Source organism: Vicia villosa, linkage group LG6 (genome assembly GCF_029867415.1).
Source record: "Vicia villosa cultivar HV-30 ecotype Madison, WI linkage group LG6, Vvil1.0, whole genome shotgun sequence".
Lineage (NCBI taxonomy): Eukaryota > Viridiplantae > Streptophyta > Magnoliopsida > Fabales > Fabaceae > Vicia > Vicia villosa.
The window spans coordinates 161,026,829-161,041,832 of NC_081185.1; the positions used below are offsets into that span (position 1 = coordinate 161,026,829).

General features: G+C 31.7%; 3 protein-coding genes across 3 annotated transcripts; 2 read left to right on the forward strand and 1 right to left on the reverse strand.

Annotated features, from left to right (window-relative positions):
• Positions 1-536: 536 nt before the first annotated feature.
• Positions 537-1,862, reverse strand: LOC131615176 (MATH domain and coiled-coil domain-containing protein At3g58340-like). The gene is made up of 3 exons (XM_058886664.1): positions 1,741-1,862; positions 1,456-1,619; positions 537-1,312 (listed from the first exon to the last, which is right to left on the reverse strand). The coding sequence occupies exons 1-3, from the start codon at positions 1,860-1,862 to the stop codon at positions 537-539; spliced, it is 1,062 nt and encodes a 353-aa protein (XP_058742647.1).
• A 572-nt stretch (positions 1,863-2,434) lies between these two features.
• On the forward strand, positions 2,435-3,487 carry LOC131615177 (uncharacterized). The gene is made up of 2 exons (XM_058886665.1): positions 2,435-2,507; positions 2,811-3,487. The coding sequence occupies exons 1-2, from the start codon at positions 2,435-2,437 to the stop codon at positions 3,437-3,439; spliced, it is 702 nt and encodes a 233-aa protein (XP_058742648.1). The 3' UTR covers positions 3,440-3,487.
• A 5,378-nt stretch (positions 3,488-8,865) lies between these two features.
• Positions 8,866-10,589, forward strand: LOC131615178 (MATH domain and coiled-coil domain-containing protein At3g58360-like). The gene is made up of 4 exons (XM_058886666.1): positions 8,866-8,928; positions 9,130-9,215; positions 9,340-9,500; positions 9,883-10,589. Exons 1-4 carry the CDS (start codon positions 8,866-8,868, stop codon positions 10,503-10,505), a joined length of 933 nt encoding a protein of 310 aa, XP_058742649.1. The 3' UTR covers positions 10,506-10,589.
• The last annotated feature ends 4,415 nt before the right edge of the window (positions 10,590-15,004 follow it).

Genomic DNA, 15,004 nt, shown 5'->3' on the forward strand with positions numbered 1-15,004 from the left:
TCGGAGTAATATCAATTTCAAAAGAAGTTGCAATGTTATACTAACATTATGCAATAATATTATACAAAATATATTAATATGAAATTTGTAAATAAAAAATTACTTGTTTTTTTTTTAATAGACAATTTGTCCCTTAGCAAGATTTGGACATGAAACCTTGATAAGAGAAAAATTAATTAAAAAATTTTTTAATAGATAATTTGTAAATAAGGCTACTAAAAGTAATATAACAAAAAAGCTATTTAAAAAGTTGATATATGTTTTCTAATTTTTAAAGTGATCAAAACTTGACATAAAGTTAGTAAGCAAAATGGAATATATATATAAAAAGTTAAGAAAATAGGTGTTGTATTAACAGTGTAAAATAATTCGACACCGTTCTTTTATTTTTTAAAATATTTAATGACATATCCATTAAACTCTTAAAAGTTTATGTATGTCTATCAAAATCGGATAGAAAAACAAAAATTCATACCATTCTTGTAATGACAAAATATGAGATTCATAAAAAACAATTCAGGTTTACCTATATAGATCTAAAAAAGTCTACAACTCCAACATCCTAGTTCAGAATCCATATCCATATCTTCGAACCCTTTTGCTTTCAAAGATTCTCTTTCTATGTTATGATTTAGCTCAACAGCAGCCAACTTTGCTTTTAGCCTCTCCCTTTCCAACTCGAGAATTACCATATCCTCCTTCACCTTTTCAATTTGTAGAACATTCTCCACATAACTTTTCACTTCTAAAGCAGATTGAACATGAGGCTCCAGCCAAGAAAGATCAAATTCAAATTGCTCAAGTTCTTTCCATAAAACCTGAAGACCCTCACAAGTTTGTCCATTCATATCTTTTACTTTTCTAGTCTTTAGAAAATAAAAAATTCTACCCAATGCAGCAAATGCAAGTTCTTTCTTTAACGGGCGATCAATAACTAAAGAATGATCAGAACATATTTTCTTTATTTGTCTTGCATTACTCAAATCCAAAAGTTCTTCAATTGAGGGTGAGGAGAACAATTCCGTAACAAAATTTTGGGGTGACTCCCGACTTGGGCCTGAAATTTCTGGATTTAGCCTTAGGACTTTCCCTTTCAAATTAGTTGTTCGGGTTCCAATTGATATTGAAGTTCTTAACCTAGCTGTTCCATGTAATGGTTTCTCATATATTGACTTTGAAACAAAAATTTCAACACCAACAATACAAGCATCATCAAAAATAAAACCCTTGCCAAGGTCACAAAGCACTTCAAATTCCATGAAATCTTCAGAACCTATGGTATCCGAACATGAATCAAACTTATCCTCAAACTCTGGAAAATACATGAAACAATAGTATGTTAAATTGTATGAATAGAAGAATTAATGAAAGCAACTTTATATATATAAATCTCGTAACTGAAAATACACAAATTGTTCCTCAATTCAGGTAAATATATAAATAACAAAATGAGACCTTCTGTGATTGTCATGTTGGCATCGAACTGATTAAATACCAGTAGCTTATATTTGACATCTCTGCTCCATCCTTTAGACATATTGGCTGTTTCAAAAGCCTCCAAATAAATTGATAAGGACTTCTCTGCTCCTTCCTTCCCATTTGGAAGCAGAATAATCCTCCTAATCCAAAACCAAATCAGATTGAAGCCGGCATTAAAATCACGTTAAAGATGGACATACTCAAAAAATCCAATTAATATTAACAAGTGAGAATTTATTCATTCATCAAAATATATCATACCATGGATAGCCACCTAAGACAAAAGGCTGTGAGTAAATCTCATCCTTTATCAATCGTGAGAAGTTTTCAACCTTCCATGACAATTTTTCAAACTTCTCAACATTAGATTGATGACGCTCCATATCTCCTAAGATGATCAGTTGCATCACAGTATCAGTATTTATATAATATCGACAATTATTGTGTTGAGGAAGGCATAACTCTCGAGGAAGGCACAACTTACAAAATTATTAGGGAGGTATAAGAACGATACATATACTGTATTTTTATTGGCCATTCTAATTTAATTAATGTATTTTTATTTATATTTATTTATTTTGTTTTTCGCCCTCATTAGGAAACTCATTAGTCTATTCAAATTTTTTTTAGCGGCAATTAATTTGTTCAACTTAGTACTGTGCGTAGTAATTTGTTATTGCCCGTTACTCTCCTTAACAACTCTGCCCGGGGCTCATTCTTTGCTAGTCTAACTTTTCATGTCTTACCAAATAGTAATTGGTTAATTTTAGGGGTGTGTATGGTTGGTTATTTTTAAAAACTAAACTATAACCATTTTAAAATCATTTAAATGATTTGAATTTATAACTATAACTACATTTTAATTAAAATTGGTTATATAACCAGATTTAAATGCAATATTGATGTCTCCTTTTCTCATAATAAGGTTGGTTTTGGTGCTTGCATAAGAGATGAAATGGGTAATTTCATTGTAGCTCGGACAGAATGGTTTTTGCCTTGCACCGATGTTGTTATTGGAGAGGCTTTAGGTCTTCTGAAAGCTATAAACTGGGTCCATGATACGGGGTACGACAAACGGTCTGTTATAGAAAAGTGCCAATATCTTTATTCATGGTTTTTAAGTTAAACAATAAATTGTGTCGACTGAAATTGCTAAAGTCTTTCCATTAACTCTTTAAAAATTGATTCGTAAGAATGATGTTGAGTGGTGTTTAAAAAGATTAACATTTGTGAAGGATGTGTGTATCGTTACTGAAGAAGTTTTTTGTTTGTAAGTTTACCCAGTAGAAACGTCTTGAGTCTTGACCCTTTTTCATTCTTGAATTTGTCAGAATCTAAGAACAAGTTCAATGCAATTAATAATGAGTGGGGTTACACTTCTTTCATGCCATTGGTTGAGCTTCATGATCTTAAAAAAGGGTATATCGTGAAGGATACTTGTATTGTTGGTGTTGAAGTTTTTGTTTGTAATTCAACACATGAGAAACAACTAAGTCAAGCAAGTAACTTCATATTTCAAAGTCAGACTGGCTACGTGGAAGTGGAAGACTCGGTTTCAAATATAGAAACTCTTGAACCAACTAAACATCCTGATGCTGAGTTAATGTTTGCTACAATTGGGCGAATTCTTTATTTCCTTAAGACTAAAAAAGTAAAAGACATGAATGAACAAGCTTGTGAGGAACTTCAAGATTTATGGGATAAACTTGCAAAGTTTAAATTTGATTTTACTTGGCTAGAGCCTCATGTTCAATCTGCCTTAGGAATGAAGAGTTTTGTGGAGAAAGCTGAACCAGTTGAAAAGTTGAAGGAGAATATAATAATTCTAGAGCTGGAAACTGCTAGGCTAAAGGAAAAATTGGTTTCTGCTGAGTTAAATCTTGACGTAGAAAGAGATTTGTTGAAAGCAAAAGGTGTCAAAGAAATAGAATTAGATTCTGAATTGGGATGTGGAAGTTAAATCTCGACATAGATCTTCCTATAGCTTAATTTTGTTTGATTTCAATGTTTCAACGGTTTATCTTTTATGTTGAAAAATATTAGTAAATGAAACGGTTTGGCTTTTGCATTGGTGGCACTATACTTTCTTCTATGTTGTGTTGGAGCTAATTATTACTCTGTTTTTATTATAATTTTTTTTTCTTATTAGTTTTTAGGTGATTTCTAGGGTGAGGGTTCAACTAAATCCCTCGCCACCGGTGTAGCACATTAAATTCACCAATTGATCTATTTAATGGTCAAGATTTATCAAAAATTAAAATGAAATAATATGTGTATCACTAAACACAACCCCACCTCTAACTTTCTTTGAAGAGTTTTTTTCCACAATCCCACTTCTAGCTTTTTTTTTTTTTTTTTACAGCTAACACATGAATGATACTAACTCTGGAAATTAAAACTCATTTAATTTACTATTATTCATCATTAAATTAATTTATATTAATATTGTTGTTACTTTAATGACAAATTTTATCCATTGTAATGTCCTAAAAAATCCAGCACATAAGAAAAATATATCACACACCATTCTTATTTCAATAATAAAACCTATATGAATCAAACTGAGAGAAACATGGTTGCAAAAAGAAATTATTACCGTTCCAATAACAAAAAGATAACACTAACATTCAATATTGTAAAACAATTTTTTTCTTTATCAGATTTTTCTGTTTTTTTCATTTTGGAAAAAGTTATTAATAAAGATAAAAAGATCATAGATTTTGGAGAAATTTCAACCTTTGAAGCATTATTGGAGGTTATAATTTTTTTTACTGAATAAGAGGATACAATTGCATAATTAAGAAGAAAGATGAGAACAAGATTCAATGTAAAAATGTGTCCGGTGTTCTCATTTTAATTTATATTAAATATGAATCGTTGAATTAATCTAATGGTATATTTTGTATGCTCCACTAGTGAGGGACTTACTTGATGGTTCATGCTAGAATCTTCACCTAGTTTGTATGATAAAAAGTTTAAATACTGTAACATATAAAAAAACAAGCGCACAAAACCTCTGTTAGGGTTTGGGAAAATGACAACGTTGGCTCCGGTGCCAAGACCGGCACAACCACCAAAACCTCCACAAGGGGGGGGGGGATAATAGCAGTAGACCACCAGAGAATGGTGGAGGCGGTAAAAGTCCTAGGGCAAGCATTACTATTTGGAAAACACGTGAAGGTGGTGTTTCTTATAGGAACATTGTCACAGGTGAACACAGAGGAGATGAAAGTAATGGAGAGGGAGAGGAAACTGAGATGCTGGATCAGGAGGAGCTTGAGGATATCAATGATGAACTAGAAGGGATAACGGTGAAAAGAGGCAAGAGAGGAGGATATGATTGCCCTCAAATCATATTATCCAAACATGAGGAATAAAGGATACAAAGGCCATGGAAGAGGGGAGTGATTGTTAAGCTTTTGGGGAGAAAAATGGCTACAAGGCGCTGGAAAATCGTTTAAAACAAATGTGGGTGAGGAAAGGGATCATACGCATAATTGATCTAGGGCATGACTACTACCTGGTGTGCTTTACTCATGAAGAGGACAAGAATGCGGCCATGTCAGATGGACCTTGGTTTATTTATGATCATTACTTGACAGTTATGGAGTGGACACCTGATTTCCATCCTAAAAATGTCTCCATAGTGAATGTTGCGGTGTGGATCAGAATCTCAGGCCTTCCCGTTGAGTATTATGATTCGAAAGTCCTGCAAGTTATTGGAAATTTGGTTGGTCGAACAATTAAGGTGGAAAAGAACACTCCGCAAAGTGAAAGAGGAAATTATGCAAGGATTTGCTTAGAAGTTGATATTTCAAAGCCGCTCCTTGCTATGTTTGAGTTGAAAGATAAGAGTTATAGGGTTGAATTTGAGGGGTTGCACTTGCTGTGTATCACATGTGGCAAATTTGGACATTATAAGGAGGGGTGCTCTATGAAGAATAGTGAGGAGGATTTGATTATGATCCCACGGGATCATGGTTAAGCTGCATACACGACTATGATAATGAGGAATAATGCAAAAGAGGGGAACTTAGCTGAGGATGGTCCGTGGCAGGTGGTGCAGAAACAACGGCGAAATAAAAAGCTACCGGAGAACAAAAAGAAAGCACCGACGACGGGATCAGGGATGCCCAAGGCGGGATCTAGGTTTCAGGCGTTAAGCGAGGAAGGGGGAGAGACAAGTGGAGTTGTTAAGGAAAGCATTAATGATTTTGAACTGAATAAGGAGATTTTTTATGGCAATAAAAAGTTGACAAAAGAAATGAGGAGGATATTATGGGGGTAGGCAAAAATAACAATGATAGTATGAATGCAGATAATAGCCATAATGAGGTTATAATAGTGTCGGATTCTAATGTATCTTTTAAGGAAACATTAGATGTTGACAGACAAGGGAGTATTAATGATACAGAAGGGGAGAATGTATTGGTGAGACATAAAGGTACAACTACCAATGGTGAGAGAAAAGGAAAACATGTGGATCAGAAGGGTAGACATAAAAAGGTAAATAAGTTGGTGACACGTGGAATCAAAGTATTTAAAGAAAAGGTTAAGGGCCCTAGGAAGCGCACTGTTGAAAGCTTGTTTGAAAAAAATTAGCATGTAGATTTTCTGAACAATACACACGTAAACATGCAAATGGAAAAAAGGAGGGCACAACTAAAAGAGGGCGCAAGGGTTACGGTATTGGAGCCTGTGGGTGAAAACAACTGCATGGTTAGCAATGACCCATTAAGTCAGTCTCAAAATGTTTTGAATGGGGTGTGTGGAAATGATGCAACTACCATAACACTAAAATATGTTGCTAGACCTCAAGATATTAATGGCAATGAAAAAGGGAACCATAATGTTGGGACATCATACCTTGATAAAACGAATGAGATAGAATCGATGAGTCAAGAAAGTGAGCGATCTCAGGACATAGCTTGTGGAATGGGAGAGGAAAAACTTCAGGAAACTCCTGAACTGAGTTAATCTAGTTGGCGGTACTGTATCTGTGATATTTTAATGATGAACACAAACATTAAAATCTTAATCATTTTGTGGAATTGTAGAGGAGCTGTTGGAAAGGACTTTTTCAGATATAGTAAATATTATGCTGATATTTATAAACCTGAAATCTTTGTGATTATGGAAACAAGATGTGATCCTATGAAGCTTCATAAACCAATGAAGAAGTTAGGTTTTACTCAATTCTTCTCGGTGGAGAATGAAGGGTTTGCTGGTGGCATCATGGTAGCTTGTAGAGATGAGAGATTAAAAGTGACTTGGTGTGCCCAGGAGGAGCAGTGGGTCCATTTAAACATTCACAATGCTGATGGAATTGATTGGAGACTCACCTAAGTATATGCTAGCCCCTTCGGTCTCTGCTTGTTTCGTCCCCACAGCGGGTTTAACCGTACTTCTCACATTACATGATATGTGATATCGACAAAGTAAAGCATCGAAAGAAGGAAATACCTCTGCAACCGCATTCATCAAAGCGGGGTCGCGGTCCGTAACAATCTCCTTAGGCATATCGACTTGTTTCTTCAAAAGTGAGCGACACGCCTCCAATACCCATTCGAAAAAAGCAAAAACAACGGCAAATGTCTTCTCGGTTGATGTAACACCGACCATCTCAAATAATGAGAGTCGATACTTGTTGATCTTGTAGGTAGAATCGAGGATGAGCACTGTCGGGAAAGTGTTGAACAACTTTATCGAATCCGGATGAGTTCAAAAAATATCTCAGACCATAACCTTGTCATCGCAAGTTCTGTACCGTGACACGTATTTGGTAGCACCCAACATTTTCAACAATTGTTGCATCTCACTCCTATCTCCTCTAACCGCCTTATTATTGTGGTACCGTTTATTATACACTTGCCTTATATTCGATACGTTGTCGGGTTCCTTCCTTTTCAATGTGGCAAGTATATTTTTCGGTTGGACAATATTCAAGGACGTGTCTTTAATAGATGTCTTCTCTTCCGGATTGAGCCGACAAACACTAGGATGTACTTGTAATTTTGCGCACAAGTCATGGTTATGCAAACCACAAATAATAGAGCATCTCCACTTCTTGCAGCCAACATGTAACAACGAGTCTTAAATGACCACTCGCATTTTCTAGTACCCGCATCGTCTCTTTTAAAATTCTTTAGAGGAGAATGGTATTTCTTGCTTCTTTCGCACATCATTGTTACAAACGGGTTTCTTCTTGTCGTACCATTATCCGATCTACCTATTACCACACCAAAACCAAGGTTATTAGCATTCCAACGAATCCATGTTAACATGCTTTCACGATCATCAAAGTCTTGCTTGCTACCAAAGTCACCTCTGACATCTACCATCTTTGCGACTACTCCATCAACACTCGTACAAACATCGACTAAAGGAGCTAATTCTCTTGAAATATTATCGGGGTGCACCATACCTATTTGTAAACAATTGCCAAAATAACACAGAATTACAACACTGTTGGAAAAAACAACACAGACATTGTTCCGTAGATGCACCTACAGGAGCAACGTAACTTTTTTCAGAGAAATTAGTTGCATACTGTGAAAAATGTAGTGGTTGAAGATGGATATTTACCTGAAATTCAGACTCCTCTTGCTCCATTTAATTTGTTGCACCAAAAAGTTTAAGATTTGGAGTGAAATAAGGTATTGATGATGTAGGTTTTTTAAGGTGTGGAATATGGAGAGTTTGAAGAAATGAAACAATGGGGGAATGATCATGCTGGTTCAAAATATATCAGACACTTCCGTAGATGAACCTACGGAATATTCTGGAGCTAAATCATTCCGTAGATGAACCTACGGAACTATCTCTCAATTGAATTTATTTGTATTTTCCCCCACATATAAGTATTTTATAATACTTCTGTATATGTATCTACGGAACCAATCAATTTTTTTTGGATTAATAGGATGCTTTCGACAGTGCATCTACGAAAGCTGATGGCAAAAAATGAATTTTGCGCGGTGTGTAAGAGATTTATGGAATGCATTGAGAAATTATCTCTAATTTTTGTAAAAATGTTTACGAAATTATGAGCCCCATGGCGTTAAGGATATTCATTTCCCCTTTAAAGAAAAAGATTGACGAGACTCATGAACTTCTTTTAGTCGCAGAAAAACAATAAATTTTTGTGAAACGTATTAGTTAAATAATCAATAAAAATACAGTATCTATCCGTATTACCCCTCCCATATTCCCAAATAATTTTGTAAGTTGTGCCTTCCCCAAGAGCCGCCTTATGTAGGTAGTAATAATTGTAATCACTTACCATTGTCTCTTCGGTTTCTTTTTAGGCTGCTCACTCAATATATGTGATGAGTAGTACTTACATTGATCTTACTCTTATGTGTGACGAGTAGAGGACTCTACTGTATGTGTCCTTATTCTCTTGTAAATGTTGAACTGTATTTGTGTATTAAGTCCCTCATTGGAGTAGTACTTAACTCTGTTTAATTGTGTTTATTTTATTTTAACATTGTATTTTTCATCAATTGTTTTTCAAATGCTTTTTATGAACTCTACAGCTCAAATACTTTTTTATAAATAAAAAATTCAATGGTTTTTTTTTTTTTTTTTGTGTCTGACAGAGAGTTTGGTGTTATGGAGCATGAACAGTCTAGTGTTGAGTAATATGAGAAATTTACATGGAAGGTTGAAAACTTCTCTTGCTTGAACACAACAGAGGTTTACTCTGAGCCTTTTGTTTTAGGTGGCTTTCCATGGTATGATGTTTGTATGAAAGAATTCCCACATGTTAATGTAGAATTTATTCGATATAAAAAGTGTTTGCTCTTTGATACTATTATTTACAATGATATGTTTGAATCTAATTTGGTTTTGATTTAGGAAGATTAGTATGTTTCCAAAGGGTAATAAAATTGATGACTACTTATCAATTTATTCGGAGGTTATGGAAACTGCCAATATGTCTGAGGGATGGAATATATATGCAAAATGTAAGTCATTTGTATTCAATCAGCTCGATCCCGACATGACAATCATACGAGGTATCTTTTTTATATTTTAATTTCTCTAATATATATATATATATATATATATATATATATATATATATATATATATATATATATATATATATATATATATTTCTTTGGATTTTGTTATTGACCAATTGATAGTTTTCAATGATATTTTAACAATACTTTAAAATATTTTGGGTTAATAGTAATTCATCTTCCTGTAATGTTAGCGAATTTTGCTTTTTCTCCCTTCCTACCCTTTGACAACGGTTTTTTCAAAAATACTGTTGTCAAAACCTGCCTTTGGCAACGGTGGGGGTAAACTAAAACACGTTCATATTACGGGGATAAACTACTATTAACCCAAATATTTTTCTTTCATGTAATTCCTATTACATTTATTTTCTAGATTCCGACATTGATGAATTTAGTGCGAGTCATCCGGACTGGGGTTGGGAATCTTTCATGCCTTTAGTTGAGCTTCATGATCCTGAGAAGGGTTTTATTGTGAATGATGTTTGTATTATTGGAGTTGAAGTTTTTGTCTCCAAGTCAAGCCAAGTGGAACGAGTAACTCAAACTGCATCCATTATATTTGAATGCCCAAATTTGAAAGCTCTTTCACCACATACAATAGAGCCTACTAAACAAGATGCTGGAGAGTTGGTCTCTGATGCGTTGGGAAAAATTTTATATTTTCTTAAGACTAAAAAAGTGAAAGATATGAATGAACATGCTTGTAAGAAGCTTCAAGATTTATGGGATGTACTTGAGAAATTTAAGTTTGATGTTAGTTGGTTAGAGCCTTCTTTTCAATCTGCCATGGGAATGAAAAGTTTAGTGGAAAAAGCTACGCAAGTAAAGAAACTCAAGGATATTGTGGTGGCTCTGGAGCTGGAAACAGGGAAGATAAAGGCAAAGTTGGCTGCTGCTGAGATAAATCTTGATGTAGAAAGAGGCTTGTTGAAAGCAAAAGGTTTCAAAGATATTGATTTTGATTCTAAGTTGGAATGTGGGAGTTGGAGAGCATAGATATCTAGTTAAATAATGTGAGAGTTGTGTTTTTGGAATCAATACTTTCTATTCCACCTGTTTTCTCAATGATTATAGTATTTCTTATTTTGTACTGCACCAACAGTCTCTTTTGCTTGCTCACTCAAACGTCAAATGGATTACATTTCCTTTTGAATTTTCAATACATATAAATTACACACTTAGTTAATTTTGACATTAAACTAATTAGGGATGTTCATGTAGGGATAAACCATCAATTCCGTCAAACCGACCCAAACCTTAAAAAAAAAGGTGGAACAGTTAAGTGATTCACTATAGTTTTCGATAATAAAAAGCTTTTTAAAATAATTGGGTTCCGGTTAAATTTAAACTCAATTAATAAAACTTAATCAACCCACTCAACCCATAATCTTTATCACTAATTATAAAATACTTTTATTTCTCTGGTCTCCTAATTAATTGATATAAACTATAATTATATTTTATTATTTGGGTTGTATTGAAAGAATTAATGTGTAATTCCTCGAGACTTCTTTTGAACTGTTGAAGAAATGTGGAAAGTATTTTTTCTTGACTTTTTTAATTTTGTATTATTTGTTAAATGGTACTAATTTTTATGTGTTTATACTTGGTTGCTTAAATTATGAGATGTGCTATGTGTACACCAACTTATTACACCTTGCCTGGTACACCGTATATTTATACCCTTTTTTTAAGTGATGCACACATAACAAAGTAGAAAAAAATAATTAAAAAAATGATGAGTACATACTTTGTGTATAAACTAGTAACTAATCCGTGCGTTTGTACGGGTTCTGGTACGGGACGCGCATTTGTTTCAGATTTATATTTTTGAATAGAAAAATGCTTGGTACCCGTAAAAAATAATAATGGAATGTATAGAAAAAAAAACTGGTACCCATGAAAAAATAATAATTGAATGTATAGAAAAATATCTTGTACCCGTGAAAAAATAATAATTGAATGTATAGAAAAATTTCTAGTACCCATGGAAAAATAATAATTGAATGTATAGAAAAATGTAAGGTACCCGTGAAAATAATAATAAATGAATGTATAGAAAAATGTCTGGTACCCGTAAAAAAATAATAATTGAATGTATAGAAAAATGTTTGGTACCCATGACAAAATAATAATTGAATGTATAAAAATGTTTGGTACCCATGAAAATATAATAATTGAATGTATAGAAAAATGTCTGGTACCCATAAAAAAAATTGAATGTATAGAAAAATGTCTGGTACCCGTAAAATAATAATAATTGAATGTATAGAAAAATGTCTGGTACCCATAAAAACATTTCGATCAATAAAATTTTCTGTAATATATTAATGGATTTGTGAGAAGAAGCAGTTCCATCCCTGTTCAATTAGCAGTCCAATTAGCACGTATCTGATGACAATAAAATTAAAATGCGCGTGTTTGAAAAATCTTAATAATATTCAGCAAAATTAAAATGAAAATTAATAGTAATTAGGGAAATTTTCACTTATCTCACATAATACAATCAAGAGTATTTTCATCTTCAACACTAGAACAGTACAACACATAAATCATTCTTTGGAGAGGATTTTCTCCTGCAACATAAACATAATGAAAACTATTATGTTAAAATTTTCACTGATAATAATTTCAAAAGGACTGATAATAATTTTAGATCTATAATAAAAATTTCATAAAGACCTAAACATATCAAATAAAGAAAATATGTTATTATAGCATTTTTTTCTCTTATAAGAAAACTAAACTTAAGGTTTAAGGGAGAATAAGTTAATAACAAAACCTAAAATAAAAAAGTCACACAAAAACCATTTCGAATCCAACTACCACCACACCCGCGTGTTGCCGCTAGTATTGTCTACCACTATGAAATCGCCGAAAACACCATAGCCACCGCCATAATTTCGTAGGTCTGAGTAGAGAGTCAAAGATAGTGAATTTTTACCTATATTGTTGAAGTTGTTTGATAATCTTTTCCTTCTTCATATTGTCATATCTAACCACAACCTGAAAAATAAAAGCGGAAAATATGTTAAAAAGAAGGTGAAAAGGAGAAAAATGATAAAGATATTAAAAAAAAGTAAATAAAGATATGGATTTAGGTTTAAGATAAATGAGAAAGTAAAAGAATTAGGGAAAAGTGAAAATAGAGAGACAAAGAACATGGAAAAGAAAGAGAAATAATAGGTTGGGAATATGGTAGAAGGCAGGGCCGGCCCTGGGCATGTGCAAGAAGTGCTACAGCACAGGGCCCCAAATTTAGGGAGGCCTCAAAATTTTGAAATGTCTAATTTTTTTTCCATAAATATTGATCCAAATAAATGAAATTTTATAATAAAAATCAAATAAATTAAAAAAATGTTATGATAAAAATTCAATGCATACTAAAATTGAGATAGATCAAATCTCAAAATAATTATAATTAAATATAGGCTTAATTGCAGTTTTGGTCCCTCTATTTTCATTTTTTTTAGTTTTGATCCCCTTATTTTAAAATCCTGTTTTTTGATCCCTCTATTTCATTTTTTTTGAAATTTTAGTCCCCCTTTCAATTTTAGGTCCAATTTCAATGACATGTCAATGAATTTAATGATGTGTCATTGCCACATGTTCATAAATGAATTACATGTTATTTTTTAGGCAAAATACCCTTTTTGGTCCCTTATGTATTTTGGTCCCTTAACTTCAAAAAGTGTTATATTGGTCCCTTAACTCTTCAAAAGGTGTCATTTTAGTCCTTTTTGTCATATTAGCGACGAAAATAGCGACCAATTTTTGAGTTTTTCCATCGCTAATGTAACAAAAAGGAATAAAATGACACCTTTTGAAGAGTTAAGGGACTAATGTGACACTTTTTGAAGTTAAGGGACCAAAATGAACCCCGAGGTTAACATAAGGGACCAAAAAGGGCATTTTGCCTATTTTTTATTATTATTATTAGTAACTTAAAAGTAATTTTATTTTATTAATAATATAAATAATTATAATACTTTAAAAATTGAAAAAATTATATTATTAATTTGTATTGATTTATTTTGTTTTTTTGGAATAATAATTTTTATAATTATATTGGTTTTTCAGAAGTACAGCTCAACCATGTGAGCCAAATTGTATTGTTGTTTTATACAGTCAACAAGGTGATATACTGATATAACTACTATTAATTTTTTATTTTGATTTTAATGATTTTTTTACAAATCAATTCTTAAAATAGAAAAAGAGAAGACCTGTTCAATATAATTTTTTACAAAAACGGCATTGAAGTGAGAAATTAAAACTACTTGTTTGATAAATTTATCCTAAAATTTTTTTTAGCCGTGAGAAATTAAATATACTTATTTGATAAACATTAATTATTTATCACAATAAAAATGATAAAATGATTTTCATAGTTTAAAATCTTAAAAATTGATGTTAAACATTAATTATTTATCACAATAAAATTGATTTTAAAATTTTGATAAACATTAATTATTTATTTCATTAATTTTTTCTTTTCTCAAAACTAGTATTCAATAATTGATTTGTAAAGAAATACAAACCAAAATCAAATAATTATTGCTGTATAACTTCTCGGTGACCAGAACCAGCAGTGAAACAGTTTGGTTTGTATGGTATGTGTTCCAATTCAACATATTTCTAACATTATAAATAAAAAAAACAATATAAATATAATTATAAAAAATATTTATTCTAAAAAAATTAAATAAATCATTATAAATTTATAATAATATATTTTAGTTTTTATTTTTATATTTATTTAAAATAATATAATAATTTATTATTAATAAAATAAAAAATATAGATATAACTATAAAAAATAGTTATTCTAAAAAAATTAAATAAATCATTATAAATTTATAATAATATATTTTATTTTTTTATTTTTATATTTATTTAAAATAATATAATAATTTATTATTAATAAAATAAAAATTATTTATAAGCTATTAATAAAAATAATTTAAAAAATGACATATAATCAATTTATGTACACGTGGCAATGACACATCATTAAATTGATTGACATGTCATTGAAATTGAATCTAATATTGGAAGGGGGACTAAAATTCCGAAAAAAATGAAATAGAGGGATCAAAAAATCGGATTTTAAAATGAGGGGACTAAAACTCAAAAAAATTGAAAATAGAGGGACCAAAACTGCAATTAAGCCTTAAATATATTATTGATTAATCCATAATTGTATTTTTATGTGTCTTTTTTTAATTATTATAATTATATTTCTATTTTAAATTTAGGCCCATTTTTATAATTAGAACGGGGCCTCTGCTTTGATTGGGCCGGCCCTGGTAGAAGGTGGAAGGCAAATATATTAAAGGAAGGAGGAGGGAGCAAGGTGGAAGATGAAGATAACAGAGAAAGAGAGTTGTTTGAGATTTTAGGTTTTAAAATGATTAGACATGTTGAGTAAAGGTATAAGCATAGTTGTGTTTTCAAGAAAGATAGCAATGAGAAAAGATTTTGGTTTCTTCCAA